This window comes from Hypanus sabinus, chromosome 7, assembly GCF_030144855.1.
Source record: "Hypanus sabinus isolate sHypSab1 chromosome 7, sHypSab1.hap1, whole genome shotgun sequence".
NCBI lineage: Eukaryota > Metazoa > Chordata > Chondrichthyes > Myliobatiformes > Dasyatidae > Hypanus > Hypanus sabinus.
Window position 1 is genome coordinate 32814804 of NC_082712.1, and position 16383 is coordinate 32831186.

Consider the following 16383-nt stretch of genomic DNA (forward strand, 5'->3'; position numbering starts at 1 on the left):
GTACGGCAGGCGGTGAAAAAGGCAAATGGTATGTTGGCATTCATAGCAAAAGGATTTGAGTACAGGAGCAGGGAGGATCTACTGCAGTTGTACAAGGCCTTGGTGAGACCACACCTAGAGTATTGTGTGCAGTTCTGGTCCCCTAATCTGAGGAAAGACATTCTTGCCATAGAGGGAGTACAAAGAAGGTTCACCAGATTGATTCCTGGGATGGCAGGACTTTCTTATGAAGAAAGACTGGATCGACTAGGCTTATACTCACTGGAATTTAGAAGATTGTGGGGGGATTTTATTGAAACGTATAAAATTCTAAAGGGATTGGACAGGCTAGATGCAGGAAGATTGTTTCCAATGTTGGGGAGTCCAGAACAAGGGGTCACAGTTTAAGGATAAAGGGGAAGCCTTTTAGGATCGAGATGAGGAAAAACTTCTTCACACAGAGAGTGGTGAATCTGTGGAATTCTCTGCCACAGAAAACAGTTGAGGCCGGTTCATTGGCTATATTTAAGAGGAAGTTAGATATGGCCCTTGTGGCTAAAGGGATCGGGGGTATGGAGAGAAAGCAGGTACAGGGTTCTGAGTTGGATGATCAGCCATGATCATACTGAATGGTGGTGCAGGCTCGAAGGGCCAAATGGCCTACTCCTGCACCTATTTTCTATGTTTCTATGTTGTCACTGTTGGATCTTTACTTCCAGGAATGTAGGAGTAGGAAGTGTAACTTCACAGAAGTTTATCGAACCATGAAGTGTATAGAAAAAGTAAGAAAGTCATGGTCTTTGCCCCAGGGTTAAGGAGTCCAACAATAGAGTACACAGATATGAGATGAGAGGGGAGAGGTTCGAAGGAGCCTGAGAATAGCTTCTTTACACAGAGGGTAGTGAATACCCGGAATGAGATGCCAGAAGAAGTGGTCAAGATGGGTACAATTGCAACACTTAAGTGTTTGTCTTTGTATATTGAGGGAAGGATCTTGGAGGGGCCTGGGCCAAATGCAGGTAACTGGGACAAGCAGGGAGATGCTGAGGTCATTACTTAGTCAGTGAAAAGACAGAATTATAATTAAACACTGTGAGAAACATTGACGGTAAAAACTCGTGGGTGTCCTCATACTTGAGCAGTTAAAAAAGTAAGTAGCTTGTAAGAGGATATGAGTACAGGAGGGAGAATGTCTTGACACAATTAAACAAGGCCACATTGAGACCACACATGGAGCATTGTGCTGATCTCCCTACTGATAAAGGATTTACTTGCCAAGAGGGAAAATGAAGCAATGGTTCAGAAAACTCATTCCTGAGATGGCAGGAATGCTGTAAAGGGAGAGATTAGGTCAACAAGGTTTTGCGTTTGGTAGAGTTTAAATGGAGGAGAGGATCTTATTGAATTTAAATGAATTCTGAGGGTCATACAGGTGGGGTATGAAGGTGTTGTCTCAGATGAGGTCTAAAGTGAGGTGTCACAATCTCTGTGAACGAGGCAAAAGGTATGGGGCAAAGGAGAAATTTCTTCACTTGGAATATTACTGATTTAAGGAATCTGCTGTCATGGAATGCTGTGGAGGCCAGGTGATTGATTATGTTTGAGTGGAGTTGGCTCTCCAGAAACGCAAAGCAGGGAATCTTCTGGAGAGAAAGCAGAAGCTGGTAGTGAGAGTTGATCAAGCAAAAGGTTGAACAGGCTTGAAAGACTGAATGGTACACTCCCACTTTGTTTTTCTTTCAGTTTGCAGAAGATTTTAACCTGTTTATTATTGCAATTTTAAAGCTTAAGTGCAATATACTTTCCAATTGAGCCTGTTGATCTTAATGGACTTACAGGGAATAGTACTTAATGTGTTAAATTTTATTCTTAATGAGGTTTTACAACAGTGTTTTTTTCGGAAATTTTTCTGGAGCATGTAAAGGAAAAGACACTTGGCATTTTCTAACAATTTTGACCTCTTCAAATTCTCATGAAAGTTAATTGCATGCTTGTTTCTTAAATATGCCATTATCTTCCTGAATTTATTTGAAAGGCCAGTGCTTTACAGTATGGTGAGATACTGTTTCCATAGATAATCTGTGTCAGCTCTATCAAAGCCTGGCATAGTTTAGAAAGACCTTCTCTTAGGGCATTCCTTAATAGCTGCCAGAAGGAAGTGACCCAAGCCGATACTGAACCCCTTTTCTGATAGGTATAATTTTACATTTTGATGCCATCCTTAATTTTTCTGTTCCTTTTATCTTCTCTGAATAATTATGTCACAGATGTCTCCTTGTTTGAATAATTACACTTGAATTCTCCATGTTTTATTCTCCCCTTGAGTGTTTCTGTATGACCTTATCAACTTGTCAACAGTGATTTGTGTATTTATACTTTTGCCCTCAACTCTTGTTCAGTTGCTCAGTTTCCAAGAATCATATATTAACTTTTATTTCATGTATTCTAGTATTGATGCTCTTTAAACAACTATTTGTCCATTTTACATTTTCATGATTGTGTCCTTATTGTTACTAGGACTTTGCTCAGTACTGATCATCAATTACCTTTCCCCAATTTAGTGCTATTTGCGAATTGTACATTTGGATTTAAACTTTATATCATCAATGTGAATTATCATTCATTGATATATTTATTATTTGTCAAAGACATCTTGCAAATCAAGATAAATGATGTCAAAGCAGTTCCCGCTCTGATGCTTAGTCTGACTATTGTACTGGAGTTGGCCATTAATGGGTTGGGTGAGGCTGAACCACTAAATCACTCAGTGAAATTGCCAATTAAACTACCAGTCACTGCTTGGAATGCCTAATTTGCTTAGCAGCTATTGGAATGTGCTTGACTACTAGGCATTACAGTTTGCATTGAATATCGGCACAAGTGAAAGGAGAAGCATACTTTTATGTGACCTCTGCTATGCTTGAAAATTTAAGTTAAAACATTGCCATCATATTATTTCCATTGATGTGGTTTCTAAACCTTGGAAAGCCTTAAAATGTTACTTGTGTTCTCAAGTTTGAGAAGACTGGAAATAGCAGGTCAGCGGTCATCTTTAGAGAAAGAAAATCAAAAAAAAAACTGCAGATGCTGGAAATAGAAATGGAGTTAACATTTCTTTTGGCCCGTACTCTAATCCAAGTTCTGCTGAAAGATCATTATCTTCAAACTTTACTCTTCTTTCTTGCCACAGATTGCCTGACCTGCTGAGTACTTTTTTTCTACTGACTTATTTAAGATGCAGAAGAAAATTTGCTGTTATGGAGTTTGTGAAAAGAAAGTGAATTAACACAATTTATCTGCAACTCTTATTTTGTGATGTAGGCCCAAATTATGCAGCTACACCTTATGGAAAATTGTGGTACTTTTTTTTGTATGAATGGAAGCTTGTTGCCTGTAATAGTTCATAACTTTTGTATATTCAGTCACTGTTCTTAAAAAAAATTGTCAGGCTGATTTATTCCTGACAGTCTTGTCAGAGCTGCATTTGAAATATTAATAGCCTGCTTGATTTTATCAACTTGAGCATTAGTGCCTTTAACATCCAGCATAGCATTTTCTCTAAACGTGATTGTGTAAAATTTATTTTGTGAATTAAGATTTTTTTGTTTACTCTTTGTATTTTGATTATGTTTCCTTAGATTAAAGAATCTGCCATTTACTTTCACAAAATTGAATGAGCTAACAGCGATGTGGCTGTCTGAAAATCAGGTAAGTGATTGAGTGAGCCAAATGGTAAAGCTATGAATGTGATATGGGTATCGATTTATTACTGCCACGTGTAGTGAGGTACAGTGAAAAACTCTGCCTACCAAATAGATAAATCATTTCATCACATCAGTTCATTGAGGACGTACAAGGGAGAACGATAACAATGCAGAATAAAGTGTTGCTGTTAGAGGAAGTGCTCTGCAGTCTTGCAATGAGACAATTTCTGTGCTGCAATGCTCTATGATGAACAAGGTGAATTGTAAGGTTAGGATTCCATTTTATCATACAAGAGACTATTCAGTAGTCTCAAAACAGCAGGATAGAAGCTATCCTTGAGCTTTGTGATGTTGTATTGTCAGCTTTTGTATCTTCTGCCAATGATGAGAGAATATCTGGAATGATATCGTGCCCTCCAGTGAAGTCATGTAATTTTCTGCAGACAAAACTGGACAGGGATGCAGTTTTCCCACAATTCAGCACTTCAATTTTAGAATGGCTACGGCAACAGACTTTGGCCTACTGAGCTTATGTAGGCTCTGAGTACAGTCATCCCTTTAGTCACTCCCCCTGCCCCCCACTTTTACATGAAAGCCCTGCAAATGATTTCCTTTCAAATGCTAATTTAATTCCCCTTTAAAGCCAACCCTTTAGGCTGTGAATTCCACATATCACTCTGAGTTTAAATATTTAAAAAAAACAACAAAAAATCTTTATTCATGATCCCTTGGCGTGTTTCACTAAAATGCTGTGTCTGTGTCTGACTGCTTCACAAGATGGTGCCAGTTGATTTTGGTACACCTGAGCTGCTGTTCTTGTTGCTTGGGAGTCTGCAGATGTTATTTTTCCCTCAGCCACTGGAACAACAGAACATGGTGAAAGGTGGCTTTGGTAATGACACTTTGTCCTAAATTTCCCTGAGGCACGATTTGATTAATCTCTTTACTTTTCCAACTTGCTGGGTTGTGTTTCCCAGTGCATATTTAGATTAAAGGCCTGTCTTTTGCAGCGAGGAAATTATTGTTTTGTTCACCTGAAAACTGCACTTTTTCCTGTGATGGTTGATCTTTTCAATTTACTTTTGAGTTGGAAGTAATTTTTGACGGTCTGATTATTCAGGTCTGATACCTTTTGAAAAGAGTGAATGATTTTTATGTGATGTACGGCCTCTCGTTGTTTAAACCCACACCTCCACTATCCCCCTGCAGATACAAACTTCGTTCCCTGGTCTTAACCCTTCCAACCCTTGTTTATAGTACACACTCTTCAGCCCATGATGCTGTGCCAGCCTTTTAACCTACTCTTAAGATCAATCTGACCCTTCCTTCTCATATAGCCCTACATTTCTCATTTTTCTTTTTTACACTTTGCGTGTGCCAATGTTATTTGTTTGTGGTGTCCCCCATTCCTAGCTCCAGTGTAGCTGGCCAAGTACTAAAGATTTGTGCTGAACAACAGGGTGGAGTGTTCAATAGACAATAGACAGTAGGTGCAGGAGTGGGCCATTCGGCCCTTCTAGCCAGCACCGCCATTCACTGTGATCATGGCTGATCATACACAATCAGTACCCCGTTCCTGCCCTTTCCCCATATCCCTTGACCCCGCTATTTATAAGAGCTCTATCTAACATTGACTGAGATCTTGAACCTCTTGCCTCAACAGTCTGAGGTACCCACCTGCTTCAAGCAGGCTTCAGTTATACCGGTGCCAAAGAAGAATGTTGTAACCTGTCTTAATGACCATCGTCCAGCAGCACTTAGATCCACAGTGATGAAATGTTTTGAGAGGCTGGTGATGAAACTCATCAACTCCTGCCTCAGGAGCAACGTGGATCAGCTCCAATTTGTCTACTGGCACAACGGGTCCCTAACAGATGCCATTTCACTGGCTCTTCTCTCAACCCTGGAACATCTGGACAGCAAAGATGCATAAATCAGTGTGCTCTTCATCGACTGCAGCTCAGCTTTCAATGCTATCTTCCCCTCTAAGCTAATCGATAAGTTTCAAGACCTTGGCCTCAATACCTTGTGCAATTGGATCCTCTATTTCCTCACTTGCAGGCCTCAGTCAGTTCAAATTAGCAATATCTCTTCCACAATCTCCATTAGCACAGAGCGCATCATAAGGCTCTGTGTGTAGTCCCCTGTTCTACTCACTTTACACTTATGACAATGTGGTTAAGCACAGCTCCAATGCCATATTCACGTTTGCTGACGACACCCCTGTTAAGGCTGATTTCACTTGTGTGTCGCATCCACGCTGTAGGTGTCGCGTACCCTACACTGTACCTACGCTGTACCCTACGCAGTAGGGTAACGTGCACCTCTCCAGAAAAGTTACTCACACATCGTGGCGACGCAGACCACAACAACTGTGATTGGTTGGCTTGGTAGCGTCGCATTTCCTCCTACGCATTTCCGGTTGCTGCTTCTCCGCCATGTTTGCAGGCTGTGCGTACTCCGATATGAAATACATGAACCAAATTGCCAAACCTACCTGCCGACATGTTTGAAATGCATTTCCTCATCCATGTCTCTCACGAAGAAACTCAACACAGTGGCATAGAAACTCCACCGCCAACTAGCGTTTTGGCGCACACCAATGCATGCTCGATACGGCGTAGAGTGATGCAGAAGTGAAAATCAGGGTTACAGCGTAGGCTGCGCGTAGCCCAAACGCACAAGTATAAATCAGCCTTTAGGCCAAATCAAAGGTGGTGATGAATCAGCAGATAGGACGGAAACTAACAATCTGGATCAGTGGTGCCATAACAACAACCTCTTCGTCAACGTCGGTAAGAGCAAGGAGCTGATTTATTGACTTCAGGAGGAGGAAAACAGAGGTCCATGAGTCAGTCTTTACCAAAGGTGTTGTCATTTTCGAGGATATGACGTGGGTAGAAAAGGGAAGGAGGCCCTGCAAAAAAACAACACGGGGTTGGGAAGGAAGTTGAGAAGCAGGTCGTGATCTTGGGAATGCTGTCTGTGCACGCGACAGTAAGGATAGGGATAGAGTGAGGTGGAGGATAAATGTGTGGCTGAACGATTGTTGTTGGGAGCAGGGATTCAGATTTCTGGATAATTGGGACCTCTTCTGGTGCATTTGTGACCTGTACAAAAGGGATGGGTTACACTTGAACCCATGGCACATGCTCCATGGTAAATAAAAATAAGAAATATTTAAGATCTCTCCCATGTCCTGTGACTCCACACACAGGTGGCCACCTTAATCCTTAAGAGAACTAGTTCTGTCCCTAGTTACCCTTTCGGTCTCAATATACTTGTAGCAATTTACAGCATGTTACAGGTCTTCGGCCCACAATGTTGTGCCAACCATGTAACCTACTCTGGAAACTGCCTGGCATTTCCCTAGCGCATAGCCCTCTGTTTTTCCAGGCTCCATGTACCCATCTAAGAGGCTCTTAAAAGACCCTATTGTATCTGCTTCCACCACCGTTGCTGGCAGTGCATTCCACGCACCCACCACTCTCTGTGTGGAAAAAATTACAGCTGATATCCCCCGTGTACCTACTTCCAAGCACCTGAAAACGATGCCTGCTCGTGTTAGCCATTTCAGCCCTGGGGAAAAAGCCTCGGGCTAGCTGCATGCTCAACACCTCTATCAGGTCGCCTCTCATTTTCCATTGCTCCAAGGAGAAAAGGCCAAGTTCACTGAACCTGTCCTTATAACACATGCTCTCCATTCCAGACAACATCCTTGTAAGTCTCCCGTGCAGTCTTTCTGTAGTAGTGAAGTGACCAGAACTGAACACAGTACTCCCAAGTGGGGTCTGACTAAGGTCTTGTATAGCTGTAACATTAAAGCTATATGTAGACATAGGATTCTTTTACATGCAAGAGCTATTTTGTCCTCCCTTCACCCTTCTGATTCCCTTCAAGAGTATTTCTGTTCTGAAGGGATCGACTTGATCCCAGTTTCCTCGTATGCCTTTTCTCCCTGACCAGAGCTTTAATCTCCCTCATCGGTCCTGTTCCCTTCATTCTGCTGGCCACACCCTTCACTCGAACAAACGTTCTGCCCCTGAACCCTCACCATCTCAATTTTTAAAGCCTCCCACTTGCTAAACATCCGTTTATCTACTAATAGCCTCTCCCAGCCATTAGCAAATTCCTGTCCAATGCTATTAAAATTAACCTTGCCCCAATTTAGAACTGGCAGACAGTGCTTTCTTTTTCCATAATTATTTAGAACTAATAGAATTGTCAGTGCTGTGTCACTGATCCTTCGAGACAGTTCCCTGCATCATTGCCCAATAGGTTGTTGACCCTCCTCAAGTAGGGCACTCTACACATTGATTTAGAAAACTTAGATTAGCCTTGTTCCAGTTTTTTCCAAGGACAGGAAGGCTATTTCAATAATTCTTTACTAAATTTTTAAAATATAAATTAAGTCGTAGTGTATCTGTCTTCCAAAGCTTACACCCCATATTCATGTAATTTTCTCAGTATTTCATTCTTGGTCTGATGGTAATTTGGTGAACTTGTGATATAATCCTTCTAAGAACAATACAGTATTTCTAAATTGCTGGCCTAATGATACACGCATTTCTTCTGATCCTTCGGCTCTGTTTCATAAAATTGAAGCTGAACGTGGTCCCATTTATATTCTCTGGTTTTTTAAAAAGATGTATCGCATTAGCTTTTCAGCACATTGTTTTGTATCAGATCAATTAATATCAGTGCCCTCTGCATGAGGCCTTGTGTCTCTGAAGTTCGTGGTTCTTCATAGATTTTCAGCATTAATATTGTGTTGGAACCAGTGGTTTGTTTTGCTTCAGGATGGATGGCTGCACACTGCCTGTATGAAACCAGTTTGGCATACTATTTCCGTTCCTTTTACCTGAGCGGCTTTGGCTATAAATTCTGACCCTCCCAGTCACAATGAATGGAGGAAATATATCCACATCTATTGTAATTTGTAATTTCATCAACAATCCACACAGTTTAATATGTGCGTCAGCAACAAACTTGGACATCTAGCTCCCCCTTGTGTCCTCTTGGTCATTAATATTGAGAAGAGTTGAGGCTCCAGCATGGGTCCTTGTGAGGGATGACAATAAGTCACATCCTTTGAATTTGGGAGCATTTTTCTGCTCCCCAATCTCTCTAGCCTTTCATTAATTACTCCTTATGAGGCCAATTAGATCTGTGAGCTCGCGTTTTGTGTTCAGGACAGTTGAAACGTCATCAGCCTGAAATATAAACTCTTCATCTCTCTGCAGGTGCTGCCTGATCTGAGTATTTCCAGTGTTTTGTTTGTATTTCAGGCTTCCAGCAGCTCCTTGTTTTTTGTTTTCCATTCTAAGATATACAGTTATATTCTTGAACAAAATAATATAGCTTTTTATCACTCCCTACTTGAAGAGATTTGATCAATTGTTGGGAAACCAGGTCTTGGGAAAATTGGCTGCTCATCTTATTGAATGTCAAGCTAGATTCAAAAGGCTAATGCCCACAATCATTTCCTCCTGTTTTCCCTTCCCATGTTATTGAATCCTGAAAAATTATTGTAATATATATAATATTTGCAGTAGATATGCTAGAAGAGGACAAAATGGCTAAAGTGCCTCATTCTGTTGAACGTTTGGCTATCAGGTGAATATCATTAGAATCTGCAGCCTGTCGTTTCCCTTCGGAAGTTGTGCTTTAGAACAGTCTGCATGACCTGCTGTTCTTGAGGTACTCTGAAGAATTCAGTGACCTGGACTCGGGAATGTGGGTACGGCTGCAGGGCAGCTATTACTCGTGTGGACTTCGGGCGGGATTGAAGTAGCAGGGGTCCAGGCACAAGACTGATAAATGAACCAATATTTTAGCCGCTTTAAGTGCTGAGCCAGATTGAAAGATCGAGGTGTCGCGGCAGAGGGCGAAGAGCGAACCGGTGTTTTGCTCACCTCGGCTCTGAACTGGCTCCATGGCCATCAGGCTCCTGGACTGACTGCAGCGTTTGTCTGGCTCCGTGGCTGCAGATTCAAGTATGGGGGCTCTGCAGTTCACGTTCTGTGTGTTATTTGTTGACTTTTGGTATTGCTTGCACGATTTGTTCGTTTTGCTCATTGGGTGTTTGACAATCTTTGCCGATTTTTTTAAATGGATTTTATTGTACTTTTTTGGGGGGCTGCCTGCAAAAAGATGAATTTGAATATTGTATTTGATATATATGTACACAAACTTTGACTTTAAAAGTGTACTTTGAACTTTTGATATGCTTATGAGCAAAAATACATTGGTCAATTCCTTTAACTTAGGGAGGTCAGTTGTAATATACCTGGGAGCTGCTACCACTGAAATGTTTCCTAATTATTTTCGTGCTTTCAAGCATATACATGCGTGTCAGAATGTGCAGTGGAACAGTAACATATAACTTTGTGTTTGCAGTCCAAACCACTTATTCCCCTTCAGAAAGAGGTGGATGCAGATACTCAGAAGCAAGTACTCACAAACTACATGTTCCCTCAGCAGCCCAGAACAGAAGATGGTGAGTTTCAGTTGAATTTTAGGCTGTTATTTTACTATCTGAGACCATTTTAGCTCATGATAATTCAGCTAAATTTTGAACCAGCTTTTCACTATTTCTCCCGCGTTGCCGAGATACGATTCCACCTTGTGATATCTTGTCCCAATTGATCCAGCCACTCCACCTTTCTAAGTGACACTCGGGTTTCTGGGGTGTTTGGCTCTAACCCATCTTTTTATCTGTCCCTTTTGGAGAGCAGAATTGCATTTAGTCAATACGTTAACAACATTTTTTTAAAAAAGACTACTTGGACAAGCACATGAACAAGAAAGGCCTAGAGCAGAAATTCCCAACGTGCGATCCACGAACCCTTTGGTTAATCATAAGGGTCCGTGGAGTAAAAAAAGGTTGGCAAATTAGAGGGATATGGGCCAAATACTAACAAATGGAACAAGTTTAGATGGGAATCTTGCTTGGCTGAACTAACTGGATCTGTGAGAGTTTAGTTGAAGTCTGTCTCTGCCTGTGAGTTACTGCCTATTACACCGCTAGCATTTAGGGCAGAAATGAAAGTCCTCCATCTCTGGCGGTGTAGATGGGTTCCTTCATCGTGTCAATAGCTTCCTCTCTGTTTTCACTAGTGTCCATGCAAGTTCCAGTTGGAAGCTCAGGAATACTGTTGTACTCAGATGTAAAAGGATTCTTCATTGGTGTTTCCAGAGCAGTTTTGTTTTGCCAGTGCTGAGCTGAACCTCCATAGTGTAAATACGGGTTAGAAAATCACACCCCAAAACTCAGCAGGTCAGGGAGCATCTATGCAGGGGCATAAAAAGTTGATATTTTGGGCTGAGACCTTTCATCAGGACTAGAAAGAAAGGGAGAAAGCCAAAATAAGAAGGTGGGGAAGGGGAAGGAGGACAATCTTGGTAGGTGATGGGTGAAACCAGGTGAGAGGAAATATAGCTGGGTAGGATAGGTAGGATGGGTGGGAAAGGTAAAGGGCTGAAGAAGGAGGAAACTGATAGAGAAGAGTTTATTCTCCTCTGACGGGCTGAGTTCCTTCAGCACTTTGTGTGTGCTGCTCTGGATTTCCAGCATTTGTAGAATCAGTTTCTGTGTGCTATCTTGCTCAGACTCCATGACATCCGATAGTAAATTCCATTACTTCTCCAAGAAATGGCAGTGTCAGAATTGACAAGACAAGCACTGAAGCGCCACCATGATAAGGGAACACTATGGACTGTCTTTAATCTTTGTCTACCAGTCAGTGCAAAATCCAAGACATCTATGCTGATGTTAAAATAATATTTGGAGTTGCATGTAGCACACTGCCTTTTTCTGACTCCTGAGTATCAGGATTCAACAAATATTTATCTGTAGTACATACCTCAGGAAAAAGCAAATTCACTTCTGCATTTATAAACAAGACATGGCATTGTCACAATAGCTGCTACAGCAGGATTTGAGTGGCAGCCAATTAATTCTGGTTTCAAAGTACTTAAACTGTTCTTTTAGACAGGTGCTTTCTTGGGTTTGATGTAGAATTCCATTTGTAGATTCAATTTGTCAAATGCAACACAATGCGATTTTAAATTCTGTTTAATAAACGTTTATGGCGCTTTTCTATTTTAGTTAAACCCTTTGATTTAAGCTCAGTGCTAAATTCGTTTGTAATAAGAGATTTTTAAAAAAATAGAAATCTGTTTTCTGTTGCTGTATTAGCGTTGTTCATCTCGGATAACGAAAGTTTCAATCCTTCACTGTGGGAGGAACAGAGGAAGCAGCGGGCTCAGGTGGCTTTTGAGTGTGATGAGGATAAGGACGAAAGAGAAGCACCGCCACGGGTAAGATACAGGAGCCGTCAATCTAATTCCCCCCTATTTGCAAGACCCCGTTCACTTGGTGTTTATTGGCTATATTGGCCAACCCTTGTTTCAGAATTGGAAAGCTTTACAGCTAAATCAAGACATGAATATGTAATCACAATGCCATTGAAGCACGGGGGACAAAGGGTTAAAATGGTAAAATAGGTTCTGTTCTGCCACATCCTTTGAGTTTAATGGGGGGTGTCAAATAGTTGATGAAACAATAGGAAATTCTCCTTGGTTGACCTATGCTATATGAAAACATACTTGTTTTTTCCCCTGCTGCTTTTGGGGTTTGTATTATAGCAAATCACCACCACAGCTACCCAAGTATGTCACTGACACATTATGTTAAAGTATTTCAAGGGGCTGGCTTGTCCTGCTTGCTGTTAGTGAGGATGGCTTAGCTGGTAGTAGTTATCATGTGAATGACATGTGTTAACACTCATTTCCAATTAATTATCAGTCAATGAGTAACTCCAGGACAAGTTAGTTGAGTTATGGGGAGGAAATCAAACGTTTGGTTTCCATTTAAAAGTTGAATTGTGAATGTGTGTGTTTTTTGCAAAATCTAGCATATTAATACTGTATTTTTACCAAGTATATTAAAAGGCTGCTTGCCATTGGTGTAATTTAAATGGAAAATACATTATGATAGAATGTGGTCATAAGATAGAACTCTTACTGTGATTTCAGTTTGCTTAATAATAAATGTTAATACACCTGAATAACTATATTGCACAAAGATTGAATGAAAAAGTCTTAATTTACAAGCTAATCCTTGGAAAGAATGATTTAATTGAATATGCAACAAATAGGCCTTTTTTTTATAAAAGCTTGTACTTGATTGCATCTTTCAATTTGAATTCTTTTATGGCATAACAGTCATAATTATTTTTGAGCATCATTTTTAATTGGTATTGAGGATTAATTATTCTGTGAGTTCCATATGTTGGGATATGATGACTTGCATTCATATTTTGCTAATACTACAAGTAGCAACTTTTTATAGTATGATTTAAAATTTAAATTCAAATCAGATTATTATCTTTCTATGTAGAATATAAATGGTATCTAAATAAGCAACCATGTTTTTACTTTAATTGAAATGTATTGGAACAGTGCGCGTGTTCAGTTTTTCCAGTGCTCTTTAGGGATAATACAATGCCTGTGGAATCTGTTCAAATAGGAAGGTAACTTGAAAAGGTATCCAACACCATATCCTGATGAGCTCAAAAACATGGTTAAAACTGCACAGAGTGTGGTACATAGATTAAAGGATGATGGGAATTCAGACGACTCTGCTCCTGAAATGAAGCCTATCGATGACCGATCAGTCACAACAAAAAATTCTGCAGAGGTGAGAAAATACTAAGGCACGGTCCTAGTAATTACAATATTGTGTTTGTCTAGTTCAGTCTATGACCAGCTAATGGGTTATTTTCATCCACTAATGCATTACAAATTCTGTACAAATGCATTTTGATCCAAGCAGACACAAATTTGTGCTTCCTTGCATATGAGACTATAGCATGCTAATTTTTTTGTATGGTATGATCTTGTATTTTCTGCTTGAGAGAGGAAAATTCAAAAAGCCAAGCTAACAAAATTTAATCAGCTGGTGTGCTAATCTGCACAGAAATGTAAGCAACTTATCTTTTTCCCTGTCAGTCTAAAAGATTTGATGAGTTTCTGGTTTGTCAATTGTGTGTATCTATTTAAAATTTCTACTTTTTTAAATTTTAAGATGCAGCACAGTAACAAGCCTTTGCAGCCCAATGCGCCTGCACCACTCAATTACACCCACGTGACCAATTAACCTACTCATGTGGGAGAAAGCTGCAGACCTGGAGGAAGCCCATGGTCACAGGAGGAACGTACAAACTCCTTACAGGAATTGAACCCATGTTGCTGGTGCTGTAATAGTGTTTGTTACACTTAGCTCTACACTACTATGCAATGCCGAAATCTAATCCTGTGACTTTACCTGCCAATGGAAAGATTTATCTTGAGTTTTTACCAATATAGAACCATTTTTCTAAAATGCTGCATTAGTTGGAAGCTTTTGAGCCGGGGGTGGGGGGTGCATCTAATGAAACTTATCCCGGCCTGGACTCTTGAAAATTCAGTGTTTTTCCTGGATCAATGTGCACTTAATAACTTCTTTAAAATTAAAAGAAATTGAGTGAAATTGACATAGATGCTGTTCATTAACTGGAAGCTTTTTCTTCAGCATTCATTTTGGCTACTGTTTAACTTGGGAATTGACATTGCACTTCAATAGAAACAGGTCATATCTGACTTTGTACAGTGTCACTACTATTTTAAAACCAAACTGCAAATATTAATTTGATACTCTTTTCCTTTAAATATTGATATTTACGATATTGTATGAGGCTGTTTCGTCAAACTACAGCTCTGCATTGTAAGATGTAAAACACTGCTAACCATTGGTTCTGCATCCAGGCAGTTTGTCATCTGGCTGGTTTTCTGTCCAGAGATCCTGATACGAGGTTGATTATGCATTACTGAGAGAGGGGTCTGGGTACGTGGCCAGAACCAGGGTCCCAAATGTGGACTAGATTTGTGGGTGAGCTGGGTGGTACATTTTGGGAATATCAATGATCCATAATGTGGGCTGCACTTGTGGTCAGGCACTGGGTCTATAAGTGTTTCAGCTTATTTTGACAAGCTAAAACTTGTGGAGCTCTTATTTCCCCTTCCACTTTAAATTCATTCGATTCACTGAAAAATTTATTGTATTAGTGACATTTTTGAAAAGAAACACAAGTGAAATACTTAGGGTAGTATTCCAGTTGTCCGGTAATCACCTAGTTTGGCACTAAAGGTCTTGAGGATGCAGATTACTGAAATCTTACTTTACATTGTGGCGACCCACTTTCTGCGCAGGCGAACCGGCTCACAAATAGCCAGCGCGCGGGGGGAGACATTGGTAATGCACCTCTGACGTCATTTCCGCCCGGAGAGGGCGGGCGCTAGGGATTAAATGCCAGCGCCGTGAAGTTTGAATAAATTTGTCTAGAAATGACTTACTGACTGTGTGTCATTATTTCAGCACTGTGTGTAGCACATCGCTACAACATTAAATTTAAGAGACAGAATGGGCAAGTCAAAATTGTAAAATATAGTGATTCTGTTGTTAGGTAAAAGACAATGCAGTCGAATTCAACAAATCATCAGAAAACATGGAACTGAATATGGTGGAAAACTGCATAAGCAAAACACCTGAGCAAGAACTGAGCAGCAATGTGAAAGACGTACAGATCAACGCAGTTGTGGATGATTCCGAGGTTATAAATAAACCCACTAATGATATCCTTGAGGTATATTGGTTACTGCTAATATTCTATGTTTCTAAAGTCAATAAGCTACGGTCAAAAATATGAAACTCAGTTGGTATGAATTCATTGCTGACCTTTTGCATTATTTCATTTGCCGAGTAGCTGAATAGTTTTTATTTAGCTATGATTTCAGTTTTACCCTTTCCCTTTGGCTGTATGAATTTATTGGTGCTCTTTTAAGCAAAAATAATCGTTCCTTTCAATATAACCATAAATTCATTACCTTGATATAGGTTTTAAATCAAATGCCCATAGAGACTGGAAAAATTAAAACAGAAGCTGCTATAAATACTCTGGACAGACTGTATCCATCATTGATTAACAATGTTAACTGTTTTCCCACAGATACTGTCAGACCTTTTGACCAGTAAGGCATATTCTGTTGTTCTCCTCTATAAATTTTAAATTTACAATATGTTAGTATTATTCAAGTTTATTGTCATGGCACATTTACCCAGAGCATAAAAGTCATGAAAATTAATTTTATGCAGCAGCAAAGCTGTATGTTGCAAATATAACACACACAAAATGTTGGGGGAAATCAGCAGGCCAGTCAGCATCAATGGAAAAGAGTAACCAGTCGTCGTTTTGAGCTGAGGCCCTTCATCAGGACTGGGAAAAAGAGATTAGAAGTCAGAGTAAGGAGGTGGGGGAAGGGAGGAAGAAGTTACGAGGTGGTAGTTGGTGGGTGAAACGAGAGGGGTAGGTGAAGTAAAGTGTTGGGAAGTTGATTGGTGAATGAGATAAAAGGCTGGAGAAGGGGGAATCTGACAGAGGACAGAAAGCCATTGAAGAAAGAGAAGGGAAAGGAGCATCAGAGGGAGGTGAAGGGCAGGTGAGGAGATAAGGTGAGAGAAGGGAATGGGAGAATGGTGAAGGAGAAGGGGAGTAGGGCAGTTACCAGAAGTTGAAGAAATTGATGTTTATGCCGTCAGTTGGGAGGCTACCCAGATGGAATACAAGGTGTTGCTCTTCCAACCTGAGTGTTGCCTCAT

The 16383-nt window shown here is 40.4% G+C and overlaps 1 protein-coding gene across 7 annotated transcripts in view; it reads left to right on the forward strand.

Moving 5' to 3' along the window:
* The window catches only part of erbin (erbb2 interacting protein), a 221013-nt gene that overhangs the window by 171297 nt on the left and 33333 nt on the right, over nucleotides 1-16383 (forward strand). For all 7 annotated transcript variants that reach the window (XM_059974399.1, XM_059974400.1, XM_059974398.1 and 4 more), the window contains 5 exons: nucleotides 3618-3687; nucleotides 10083-10182; nucleotides 11884-12005; nucleotides 13216-13386; nucleotides 15191-15370. In XM_059974399.1, the coding sequence (XP_059830382.1) occupies nucleotides 3618-3687; nucleotides 10083-10182; nucleotides 11884-12005; nucleotides 13216-13386; nucleotides 15191-15370 (643 nt within the window). The remainder of the gene's footprint in view (nucleotides 1-3617; nucleotides 3688-10082; nucleotides 10183-11883; nucleotides 12006-13215; nucleotides 13387-15190; nucleotides 15371-16383) is intronic.